General features: G+C 30.1%; 1 protein-coding gene across 1 annotated transcript in view; it reads right to left on the bottom strand.

The window, feature by feature from the left end:
• The window catches only part of Mau2 (Mau2 sister chromatid cohesion factor), a 142,105-nt gene that overhangs the window by 45,680 nt on the left and 83,327 nt on the right, over positions 1-13,098 (bottom strand). Inside the window, exons 12-15 of the mRNA XM_035361589.2 lie at positions 12,199-12,264; positions 11,987-12,114; positions 10,789-10,866; positions 8,838-8,949 (exon numbers count right to left, since the gene is read on the bottom strand). Of these exons, the coding sequence (XP_035217480.1) occupies positions 8,838-8,949; positions 10,789-10,866; positions 11,987-12,114; positions 12,199-12,264 (384 nt within the window). The remainder of the gene's footprint in view (positions 1-8,837; positions 8,950-10,788; positions 10,867-11,986; positions 12,115-12,198; positions 12,265-13,098) is intronic.

Raw genomic sequence — 13,098 nt, 5'->3', positions numbered from 1 at the left:
GATATTTTCAATGCTTTATAAGTCTCATCAACTTAACCAGCAGTGAAAGCCGAAAGACAGCCCAGAACACATTACCAATTAATCTGAAATAGTAGAATAAATGCGTATAAAAAATTTTGAGAATGCTGCAATCTTTCCCAGCTCAGCAAAAATAAAAGAGTTAAATTATTTCCTCTTCATCAAATATATTACTTTAGTTTGTCAAATCTTATACTAAGGATTAATTTAAGCATTCAAAATGATGTAGAAAAGACTCTTATGCACTTCTTTTACTAAAAATTTTGATCTGTTTGAACAGCCAGGAACTAGTGCAATCCATGGTTATTTTAAATACTACTAGATGAATACCGGTATCTGTTACAACAAAAACTCAAACTATAAGCACAAGTGTTTTTAAAATAGTACTTAAAAATTAGCACAATCATCTTGGCACAGTTTAATATTTTGGTATTTGTCTTTTGTAATGGCTTTGGTGAGAGAAAATGACATTGACACAATTAAGACTTAAGAAAATCTGATTTCACATGATTTCAGCAAAAAACAGCATTATAAACTATAGTTGTCAATATAAAAATTATTTTCACCACTAAACTGCTGCTTTTCGTAAAAGACTATAACCTAAACCAGGGGTTCTCAACTGGTGGTACGCAAAGAAGCAAAGTATTTTTAACTATTAAATTCAAAAATTAAAACCCCAACATCCTGATTGAGACTTCTCTTCAACACATGTACATTTATGGGATCTGAGCTTTGTTCAAGAGTGGTGGTGGTAGTAGTACTTTGCAGTGGTGGTACTAAAGGTTTTCAATTTTTGTTTAAATGTTACGCATTAATCAAAAGGTTGAGAACTGCTAACCTAAACTATTTATGGCAGTATAGATTGGATATACATAACACAGTTGAATTAGATATTCTTATCAAAATTTTCAATTGCTGATGTAAAGCTGCATGATGACAGTTTTTCCTAGAATAAACATGTTTATCAACATTGTATACTTGTTCATCGTTGTAGCCATTTTTTAATATTGATTTTAATTAATTCCTTTGAATATCTTGATGCAGCATCTTTATAACCCTTGGCATGCTCACCAATAATATGAACACTATGAATATCAGTTAATTGCTTAAAACCGAGAGGAATTCTGGCCCTTTTTGACTTGAAACATAATGCAAAGAGTTTCATGCTTGTGTTTCTCTTGAATTATAACAAAGTATAATTTGTTGCCAAATATTATAAATACACATGCACAATAACAAAATTGAATAAAGTAAACAGTCAATCCTTTAAAATGTACATAAGTTATATACTATACACAAATAGAAAGAAAGTGACATAAATATGTATTAAATCATAAAATTCTGTTTACTATTTTGATACAATTTCATTAGCAATTCTTAAAATATATATATATATATATATATATATTTCCCTTACAAACTCTTTCCAGTGGTCATAGAGCTTAATAACAGCTTCTAACAAAGCCTCAAACATATTTCACCTTTTTTCATACATATATTTCATATATATCTAAGCAGATTCCAGCTTGGTACCAGAACATCGCCAAATGGTTTCTTTTTCTACATGTATGTAGGAAAAGCTATGCTACTTCTCTCCTTGGTACATTTGTCAAGTAAAAAAAAAAAACTATAGCACCTTTTTCATTTGACGGCAGATTAAAAAAGTAAGCATAATAAATATTTGCAATGAAAAAGTTACATTTTAAAAGCGTAAATTTTCACTAGCCAAAGAAGTGTGAATTAAGAGCACATATGAAAAACCATTACATTTTAAAAGTGACAAGAGAAATGCATTTGGCAGAACTCGATAAACACTTGTTTTACCCCAGAGCAGAAATGTACTGAATCAACATTATCACCAAGCCATTGCAGAGGACAAGTATTGGCATTTTTGTACAAGAAAATGAATGATGATTTATAATTGTTCTTACCTACAGTTTTAGGGCAAAACAAGATATTTTACAGATGCTATTTTTCTATTAAAAGCAAAACCAAGAAGCATATATTTTAAACATTAAAACTGAAAGACAAACTACATCATGATTTTCTATAAAAATCTGATATGTACACAACATGACTTCCTTCCATGGAATATTAAATTATACACATTTTTTCTTGTATTTCATTTAAACATATTGCATTGAATTAAATCTACTTTGTCGATAGCGCATAAACCACAATAGAATAAATGCACTAATTAAAATTCACTATATTTGTTTACCACGGCGACACTCTGGTGCTAGCTTCATTTAATAGCATTACGTTTAGTTCATATTATAAATCAGAATGCATATAAATTTATATCATTTGAAGAATTATCTAATCGTTAACACATTCTATTCAAATGTTATAATAAATTTAAAACAATGTATAAAAGAAATTAAGCCCACAAAACAAAAAAGAAAATTTTTTACAGATGGTTCAGTATTTCTCATTCAATTAATTCACTTCTCACTTCCCTACAAGGCAAAAACACATAAAAACTAAAAATACCAACATTAAAAATTACGAAGTAAGTCTGAAACACTTATTTCATCGAATAAATTCCAGAACGGATTAAGCATGATTTAATTTGCAATAATAAAAGTAACTAAAGTTAATAAAAGTTGTTGTTTGTTTTGCGAAGCTTAGTTTCTCTAGATTCACAACAAATCCGCTATTTTGCCATATTTAAAATGTAAACAAACATGTCCGCCATCACAAAATTAATTAGGCTTAGCTGCACTTAAACAACTTTTAAATTGTTGATAACTCCACAAATATTGCATGCAGATTTACTAAAGGCATAAAAACCTTAACTGGAAGATAAGAACAACATAATTCAATCATTTTTAAAGCAAAAAATGCACAACTTACAGACATATAAGAGTAAAGAAACTGAGATCACCGAGCCAGTTAAGAGAGTGGATATATATATATATGCACATACTTACATACATTTGGTGTGGCCATATGCAACCAAAATACGAGGTGCACATTTACATGTTATAGCAGTCCTATATACAAAATTTCAACGTTCTGAGGCAACTCGTTTTTTAGTTATGTGAGATACGTACGTACGTACAGACGCCACGAAAAATTATCTTCAGAATTCATTTTAAATCAGTTTTATAATTTTTTTAGGGGGAAAAACTCTTTTATTCTGTCCTTACGTACAGCAAAAACATCGTTAAATTGCATTTGATAGTGGTAAAAATGGATATTTTCATTGAAATATGATGCCTGAAAATTTTTGCAATTATAATACTTCCTTTTTACTTCGTACAAGGAAGTAAAAATTGTTTATTGGAACTTGAAATACAACAAAAGAATTGATATAAAGATGGTCAAGTTGCTAGTCAAAATTGAAAAACAGTTATGCGCACATATGGTTGTCAGATTTGATATATTTTACATCTCAGGCAGTTATACTAACAAGTGAGGAGTATCTTCAAAGTTAATTTAAGAGAAATTAGTTGTGATATATAAAATGAAAAAAAAAAAATAATAATAATAATAATAATAATAATAAATAAATAAATAAAATAAAAAGAATGAAATCCTAATTTTTAATGGCAGTTGTTCTATTTATATTGTAATATTTAATAATTTGTAAATGGTAACATTTAATATTTAGTAATTTGTAATTGGCAACACTTTGGATACGGATTTGAAAATAGAACTATGCTGGTATTGCAGTTCTCTGTGATTATACATTCTAAGATTGTAAATAAATAGTTTCTAAAAGCTAAAAGTGTACCCTCATAATTTTATATGGTGTCAGGAGTGTTTTGCTTTCAAAATGGAAAGTTTAAAACCACCAGAGCCGATGAAATTTGATGGAAATCTAGCTTCGAATTGGCAGGGATGGCTGTAATCATTTGAAATATATGAAGTAGCTAGTGGATTACATAATAAAGAAGAGAAGGTAAGAGTTAATACTTTTCTTCATGTAATAGGAATGCGTGGTCTTGAAATATATAATACATTTCTTATAGAAGAGGGTAAAGAAATTAAATTAAGTGAAATTAAAACAAAATTTACGGAATATTGTATTCTTAAGAAAAATATTACATATGAAAGACATTTATTCTTTACTAGAAATCAAATCGCGTCAGAAACCATAGATGAACACGTAACTGACCTTCAAAATAAAGCTAGAACATGCGAGTTTGCACAATTAACGGATAGTTTAATAAAGGATAAAATTGTTTGTGGTATTAAAGATAATGTAGTGAAAGCAAGATTGTTACATGAAACAGAATTAACATTAGAAAAAGCTCTTGATATATGCAGATCTGCTGAAATAAGTGCACATCAAATGAAAATCATAAAAGATGAGGAAACTGCTGTAAACTTAGTGAAAAAGAAACTAAGTAAACATAATAAGAATACCTACAAAGAGGTAAATACCGATAAACAAAAGACAAAAGTTTGTTCTAAATGTGGAACATCTCATGAGTACCGAATGTGTCCAGCATATGGAAAAATCTGTCATAAATGTAAAAAGGCAAATCATTTCGCGAATCAGTGTAAAAGCTATATAATAAAAAATGAAGCAGTCAAGGTAAATAAAAAAGATAGACAAATTAAATTAATAAATCATGACTCTGAGGAAGAGATAGAATTTTATGTTGGCACATTAAACCTTAATTCAGATAAAAAGGAAGAGAAATGGACTGTTGACCTTAATGTAAATAAAAGTAAACTTAATTTGCAGTTAGATACTGGAGCAATGTGCAATGTTATTTCTAAAAGAAGTCTGAAATTAAAAGATTAATTATATTTGCTGGGAATAAAATGGATACTTTAGGAAAAGTAGTACTTAACTGCCAATATGGAAAAAATAATTATGTTGTGGAATTCCAAGTTATTGACAAAGAAGTACCTTCTATATTAGGATTAAAATCATGTTTGCAACTAGGTTTGATTCAGAAAGTAATGTCTGTTTACACTGAAGACTTACTGGAGGAATACAAAGATTGTATGTATTTGAAGGCTTAGGTTGTTTGAATGGAGAATATAAAATCCAGTTAAAACAAGATGTAACACAAGTCATTAATCCAAGAAAGAAAAATACCCATAGCTATACGTTCTAAAGTTAAGAAAGAATTACAAAGAATGGAAAATTTAAATGTTATTGAGAAAGTACGAGAACCAACTGAATGGGTAAATTCAATGGTCACAGTTGTCAAACCAAACAAAATAAGAATATGTTTAGATCCTAGAGATTTAAATAAAGCTATAAAATAAGAACCTTATCCAATGTTAACCATTGACGAAGTTGTCACTAGAATGCCTAACGCAAAAATATTTTCTGTTTTAGATGCTAGAAGTGCTTTTTGGCAAATCCAGCTTGACGAAGAAAGTAATAATTTGTGTACATTCAATACACCTTTTGGCAGATACAAATTTAAAAGATTACCTTTGGCATATGTTCAGCTCCAGAAATTTGCCAAAGAAAATTAAGCCAAATAATAGAAGGTCTAAAAGGCGTTGAATGTATTATAGATGATATCTTAATATGGGGATCTAATGAAAAGGAACATGAGCTATGACTTAAAAAAGTACTCCAGAGAGCACGAGAAAATAATTTGAAGTTCAATAAGGCTAAATGTAAAATAAAAGTTAATCGTGTGAATTATATAGGGCACAAGTTAAGTGAAAATGGACTAAAACCTGATTTTTCTAAAGTGGAAGCAATTGTTAAAATGCCTGAACCTACAAATGTGCTTTCGCTACAAAGATTTTTGGGAATGATTAATTATTTAGCCAAATTTATTCCTAACTTAACTACTATTACTGCACCATTAAGACAGTTACTTGAGAAAAATGTTCTCTGGCACTGGACTGAAAAGCATCAAAAAGCTTTCGAAACACTTAAAGAATTGATTGCAAAAGCACCCGTATTAAAATTCTATGATGTTAATAAGGATGTAACTCTTTTAGTAGATGCAAGTTCTGAAGGATTAGGTGCTGTTTTACTACAAGAAAACCAACCAATTGCTTATGCTTCTAGAGCTCTAACAAAAAGTCAGAAAAATTATACTCAGATAGAAAAAGAGCTTTTAGCTATTACTTTTGGATGTTCTAAACTTCATTAATATATATATGGCAAACGTATTACAGTTGAAACTGATCATCGACCATTAGAAAGCATAACTAAGAAACCTCTTTTTAAAGCACCACAGCGATTGCAAAGAATGCTGTTAAATTTACAAAAATATGATCTAGATGTACGATACAAAAAGGGGAAAGACTTATTAATAGCAGACACTTTGAGTAGAGTATATTTGAATACAACAGAAGAAGATAATGATGAAGATACAGAAATTTGTACACTGATTCCAGCATCTGATGACAAAATTTATGAATTGAAGAAAGAAAGTGAATGTGATGCTACACTACAGTGCTTAAAGAAATATATTCTCCATATAAAATTATGAGGGTACAATTTTAGCTTTTAGAAACTATTTATTTACAATCTTAGAATGTATAATCACAGAGAACTGCAATACCAGCATAGTTCTATTTTCAAATCCATATCCAAATTGTTGCCAATTACAAATTACTAAATATTAAATGTTACCATTTACAAATTATTAAATATTACATCTTCCATTTTTTTAAAGAGTTCAAAAGTTTTAACAGCCTAAAATCAGTCCAAATATCTGGCCGGCTTTCTAATCACTCGCCCACTTCTAGTTCTTAGCTCACCGTTCCTTGTTTCTGAGTTAGCAGAGTTTGGTAGTTGATCTTCTAAACTTTGCCCTTGAGAATATCTGGAATCATATCCTTTTACATCTGTTTTCTGTGTATTAACTCCTTGTTCTGTTCCTCTGATATTCTCATCAACAGCTGAACTGCTTTCTCTAATATCTTTTCTATTTCTTCTCAATACTGATCCCCCTGATCTAAGTATATATGATCTAGGTGTCTTATGCACTTCTTCTACAACTGCTGGTTTCCAGCGATTATCTTGATATACCCGAACACAATCTCCTTTACTTAGCGATGGTAATGTTTTTGTATGACGATCATAATATGACTTCTGTTTAGTTCTTTCTTGGTTGATTTTTTCTTTTACATTTTTCACAACTTGAGGTTTAAGTAATTCTTCAGATGCAGGAAGAATCATTCTTGTTCTTCTACTCATAAGTCGTTGAGCTGGTGATCCTAGCATCTCATTAGTTGGAGTGTTCCTATGAGCTAACAATGCTAAATAAGGATCAGCATGATCTGCTTGAGCTTTCTTTAACAATTTCTCAGCCGTTTGTACTGAACGCTCTGCTAATCCGTTCGACTGTGGATGGTATGGACTGCTTGTTATATGTTTAAATTGGTATTTCTTTGGAAATTCTGCAAATTCTTTACTTGCAAACTGAGGTCCATTATCAGATATCACTATTAACGGTATACCGTATCTTTCAAAATGAGGTTTCATGTAACTGATCACTGTCTGACTTCGAGTATCCGGTAGTTTGGAGATTTCAAAAAGTTGGAATAGTAATCTACAATTAATAAACATACATCTTTGTTAATCTCAAATAAATCTATCACAACTTTATACCAAGGTAAATTGGGAATTTCATGTGGTATCATAGGCTCTCTTATGTTTTTGTTCTGGTATTCATTACATATAGAACATTTTAAAATTTTATCTTCTATCTGCTTGTTCATAAGTGGCCAAAACAAAACATCTCTAGCTCTTTTCTTACATTTTTCTATACCAAAATGACCCTCATGAATTAAATTTAACAGTTAATTAATGTTAAAGAGTAAATTGCAACTGATGAAACTTTAAGCATGGAAAAAAAAAAAAATTGTAAAGAGGAGATTTCAGAAAGAAAAATAAACATGGGTAGAAGATAAAGAACTTGAGCAAAACATGCAATCCTGAACTGCTGACACAATTAATCTACTTAAATAGCAAAAGATGCATTGAAATACACTGCAGCACTTCATATTTTATTTCTTGAACCACACAAATTTTGATGGGCTTATTATAGCCAGCAAACTGGATATTTATTTATCTTAGAGGCTATAGCACCAAACTCATGTAAAAAAATAAATTACTTTGATAAATTATTTTGATAATTTATGTAACTAGCTGCAGCTGTCTTTAAAATTAATTCCTTTAGTCAGGAAGTAAGTTCCTTTGATTTGCATACTTTTTAATTTTTATTTTTTCATTTACACATCTTTAGTTGATTATTTGTAATATTTGGGTGCTGCTTAATGGTACTGCATTTTTATTAGAGTAGTCTTCTAATCCCTTAAACATAAAACAAATTCATTTCTAGACATCTCAATTTCCTTTAGTAGATATTATCTCATAATGAACAAAAGTTTTGGTCCCATGACTGTCCATTAATACAATAATTCATTGTATAAATACACATGTGTGGGAGTGCATCATCATTTTCTCACCAATACATGGTATTATCATTTCAACCCTTTGAATTCTGGAAACACTTCCTTCAAAAAAAAAAAAAAAAAAAAAAAAAGAGAACAATGCTTATGCTTTGTTAAAGCATCTGTTACAAGCCATGAGCAGTGGTTTCTATTTTGTTTTCATCTGTACTTACCATTAGGTGCTTACCATTTTAAGTAGAGCCATCTGTGTGCACTATAATATGAACACATTTAAATAAACCAGTGATTGCCTTGTGAATACTTGATTACTGATTGAACACACACACACATATATATATATAACTACAAGTTTCCAAATATTCCATTTCGGATAGAAACATAAATTATGTGGTATTTCTTACAACCCTTATTCTGAAAAGTTCTTTATAATCATGTAAAGCAGATTTATAAAATTTAATACTTACCCTGCTGTTCCCAAGGGAAAAAAATATGTGTCCCAAAAGAACTAAAGAGCAAGAAGTTAATCTATTCAAATCTTCAGCATTTGCCATCTTAAGTGTTTCTCTTAAGAATCGTCTAAAACAAAATAAAGCATATTTATTATTATAGGCAGGATATTTATTCTTTTGTAAAACTATTGTGCCACTGTAACAATAAGAGCATCATCATGATTCTGTCAATGTACATTAAACAAATAACTTTTTCCTTTCCTGAAGATTTTGAATTAATTTTATTCTTTCTTTACTTTTGTTCCTGAAGAAACAGGATCTACGCTGATCATCCTTGCAATCAGTAAAGTTTAACTTAGAATCTTTTCTAAGCTAAAGAAGCTTTCCTCTCCCTACTTCTGATTTTTACATTAGCATGTTACTTTTCCAATTACAGACATCGACTGCTTTTACATAGAATGATCCAAGAAAAACAAACCCAAAAGAAGTGAAGAACACATGATTATAGCAAGTGAAGAATGCAATGTTATAGCAAGCGATTCAAGGCTGAAAATATCATGGGAGGAGTTAAAGATGTGAAGTTCTAAAAGTGATTTCTAATGAAATTTCTTCACTCATTGTTTATAAAAAAATTAATACAGTAAATTTTTGTAAAATGTATTAATTGGGAAAGTGAAATAAGCTAACAGCGTTAAAAAATTATGAAACATAAAAATTTTTTTTAAATTACTACCTAACTTTTATAATAAGATACTAATTTAACTCATGAAAGTGTTAAGCTAAAAGGAAAAGACTACATAAATACTTGAGCTTTACAATAAAACATTTTTTAACAGTGTTTACTTATAGGTCTTAACAATTACAAAAACATAATGATTACATAATGATTTTCATTTGAAGGAACATAATGATTTTTACTTGTAATGCAAATTAAAAAATGTAACGATATTCTATTTCCACACAATTATAAATACAAAAACTGTCAAAAGCTAGAAAACAAATGCTCTAGAAGCCAATATCCTGAAATTCAAGCTACAAAATATAAAACTGTATCTTTAGAATGAGTTATTCAAAACAGCAATGCTAAAGAATGGGGGGGGGGACTTATTATGAAGTTATACCATCATAAATTATCATGAGGAAAACCTAAGCATTTATGGTTAACAGCACACTTTTTCACTGTGTTGTATATGCACTGAACTACATATTATAGGACTGTGTGAGCCATACAACAAATATTTTTTTACAAATGAAGTAGCAACAACTTCCATTTGCAAAGATGTGAAGTTCATGCAGTGAAAACAATAAAAGCTCCTACAATGTGTTAAAAAATAAGATCTTTCTATACAAAAACAAGAAAAAGGTTTAAATTATGACAATATATTTCATTCACAAACCAAAAAATACAATAACAGATTTTTCTTCCTGCATACAATCAAAATACAAATCACAATTTACTGCAAAAATGTTGAGCTAAATAATGTAATAAATTTATTCATTAAAAAAAAAAATTAACTAGCGAACAAGTAAAAATATACTAAATTTATTAAATTTATCTAAACTATTATAATAAACACCACAAAATTTTTTCTAACTTGTGTTTAGATCCAAGCTTTCTTGTTAAGATCTGTGCATTAGTAAATGAAGTTCTTTAAAATGAAGTTCACTTCATTTGTAAAAAATATATATGTTTTTTTTAAATATATAATTTTCAAAATGATAATGTTAATAATATGCATTGTAATATGATATGCTAATATTTACTCAAGTTTTCAGCTAGTTAGTATTAAGACTTCTTTTATAGCTGTCAGAAATTTCCATAGAATTTATATCATGTCTCCTCCCAAAAAAAAACCACATCCAGAGAATAAAAGTGACCAATTTCAGCAGCAAGGTATCATGTTTTACAGGAATCTTTTGAGAGTAAAGCAAGAAATCCAAGTAAAAGTTAACAGAATATACTCACTTAGCATCATTGTAACGAGCATTAAAAAAAGCATTCAGTCCATGAACATAGTAAGCTGCTGCTCTCAAGCTATGAGACCTGATCAAAAGGTAATAATTAATATTAGCTTTTATTACATTAACAGAGTTATATATATATATAAAGAAAGGTCACAGAAAAAACTTCCCTGATATATGAATCCTGAGTGGCTTATCTGCTCAACCAATCAAACTGAAATTTCAGACATTGCTATTTGAACATATGCGCTTGAGATCGTGATGATTTAAAATGAAGTTCACATGGTTGTAGTTTCATAGAAAAAAATTTAAATTTTTGAATGGCACCCACTTTTTTCCTGTGCAAATTGTTCAGTGCACTGAAAACCATAAACAGCACTAAAACAATACATTCATGATGAAAACTGCCGGCATAAAACATTTGCAAAAAAAGTATTGTAAAAGACCAATAACAACACAAGAAAGGAGAAAGTAAAAAACTTTTAATGTAATCACAAGTTTCCAATGTGCCCACCTTCCGAGACAACAACACAATGCATATGGGAGATTACTGACCACAATGAAGAATGTAATACAGGAGGCATCTGTACAACTTCACATTTTATGGAATCCTTCAATTTTGACAAATCTCATGGATTTTATATGTACTCCATAGATTTCAGATAATCCCATAATTAGAAATCTATCAGAGTGAAGTCGGGGGATCTCAGTGGCCATGAAACTGTGAAATTACAGGAGATGACTCTTTGCTCTTAAGCTTCTACTGTCTCTCTTGGTGAATTATGCAAAGTGCATCACTGCACTCCTCTATGTGTTGTCACTGGTTCTTTATAATGTTCTTTGCAAATGTTTTACACTAGCAATTTTCATCATATGTGTATCATTCCAACACCATTAACAGTTTTTCAATGCGCTGCTCAATTTGCATAGGAAAAACTCAAAAATTTTGCTACTCAAAATTTTGAAATTTTTTCATTATAACAGTAACTGTGAGAGCTCTATTGTTTTAAATCATAACAATCTCAACAGCATACCTTCAAATAACAATATCTAAAATTTCATTTCAATTGGTTGAGTGGATGGTTGAAATTTCATTTCAGTTGGTCATGGTTGGTTAATTACAATTGTTCATATATCAAAGAATTTTTTTTTTTTCTCCCCACAAACTTGTATATATAAAAGGTTCAATATCTAATACTTACACTAAAGGAAGTGTATCTGGATTCAAACGAGCTAAAAGTTCTGTTAATTCATGGTCTCTTTTGCTTCGCAGATACACTATTGCCAAATTTAAACTTGCTAAAATACGCAGTTCACTAGTAGCGTTACTCTGCAAACAAAGAGAGAAGAAAAATCATTGCATTTTTAATGAAAAATCTAATAAATGTTGCATGGAAAATAGTCATCCACTTACTCTAACAACTGTTCCAAACTGAGCTTCTGCTGCTTCCATACAATTCATTGACATGGCATATAATCCCTAAAAAGACACACAAAATTTTGATTAAAAAATCATGCATAAGATTCAGCTAAATGTCACAAAACATCACTTCTAAATAGTTAATACATATTTTACGACGGAAGAAAGATATATCAATATATCAGATAAAAAGCTCTTAGAAAAGCTACATTTACATTTCACATTAATTTCCCATGAACTTCAGAAGTTTAACCAATTCCATGAGTCAGCACATACAAGTCTGTAGCCCATCTAAAGACACTCCTCCTCATACAAGAACACTACCTCCTGCATAGATATCTTTTTTGTGTATATTAGAGAGAAAATATGGAGTGTTTGCTGTTTTTCACAAGTAAACATGTCAAGAATCGCTGTGTAAAGCAAAGCAGAACTTGTCAGTGAACAGAGCAGATCTTTACTGAATTTCACTTCAATTTAGATTACTATGTACCCAATTCAAATGCTCCCTCCAGGGTGGGAGGTAAGCAAAACACACAATGCCAATTGCTTACCATTCAAGACCTCTTTCGTGCAGCCTTCTGTGTACTGTCGTGGCTAAGAATGTCCTTTTTGTAGCAGAAACAGGCATGGATCTAAGCTGAGATGAAGTTGCAGTCCTGTTACAATGTACACTAAATTGCAAATACAATTCATCTGCAGAAGAGATAACTTCTGGCTTATGATCAATAGGTGTTTGAGAGAAAAACTGGAACTAGAAATTAGTTCTACAACAGGCTTAGCAAGGATCAGTTGACATTTAGAGATTTTGCAACATCAGACTGTTGTTGACCAGCTTCTAATCAGCTTATGGTTCTATAATGCAGTTCTACTAGCAAACATCGCCTCAAATTCATT

The sequence above is a fragment of the Stegodyphus dumicola genome, chromosome 2, assembly GCF_044657685.1.
Source record: "Stegodyphus dumicola isolate Sdum_Otavi_A_Nest chromosome 2, ASM4465768v1".
In the NCBI taxonomy this organism is placed as follows: Eukaryota; Metazoa; Arthropoda; class Arachnida; order Araneae; family Eresidae; genus Stegodyphus; species Stegodyphus dumicola.
The sequence above is the reverse complement of the archived record's forward strand: the minus strand, read 5'-3'. Positions and strand labels throughout refer to the sequence as shown.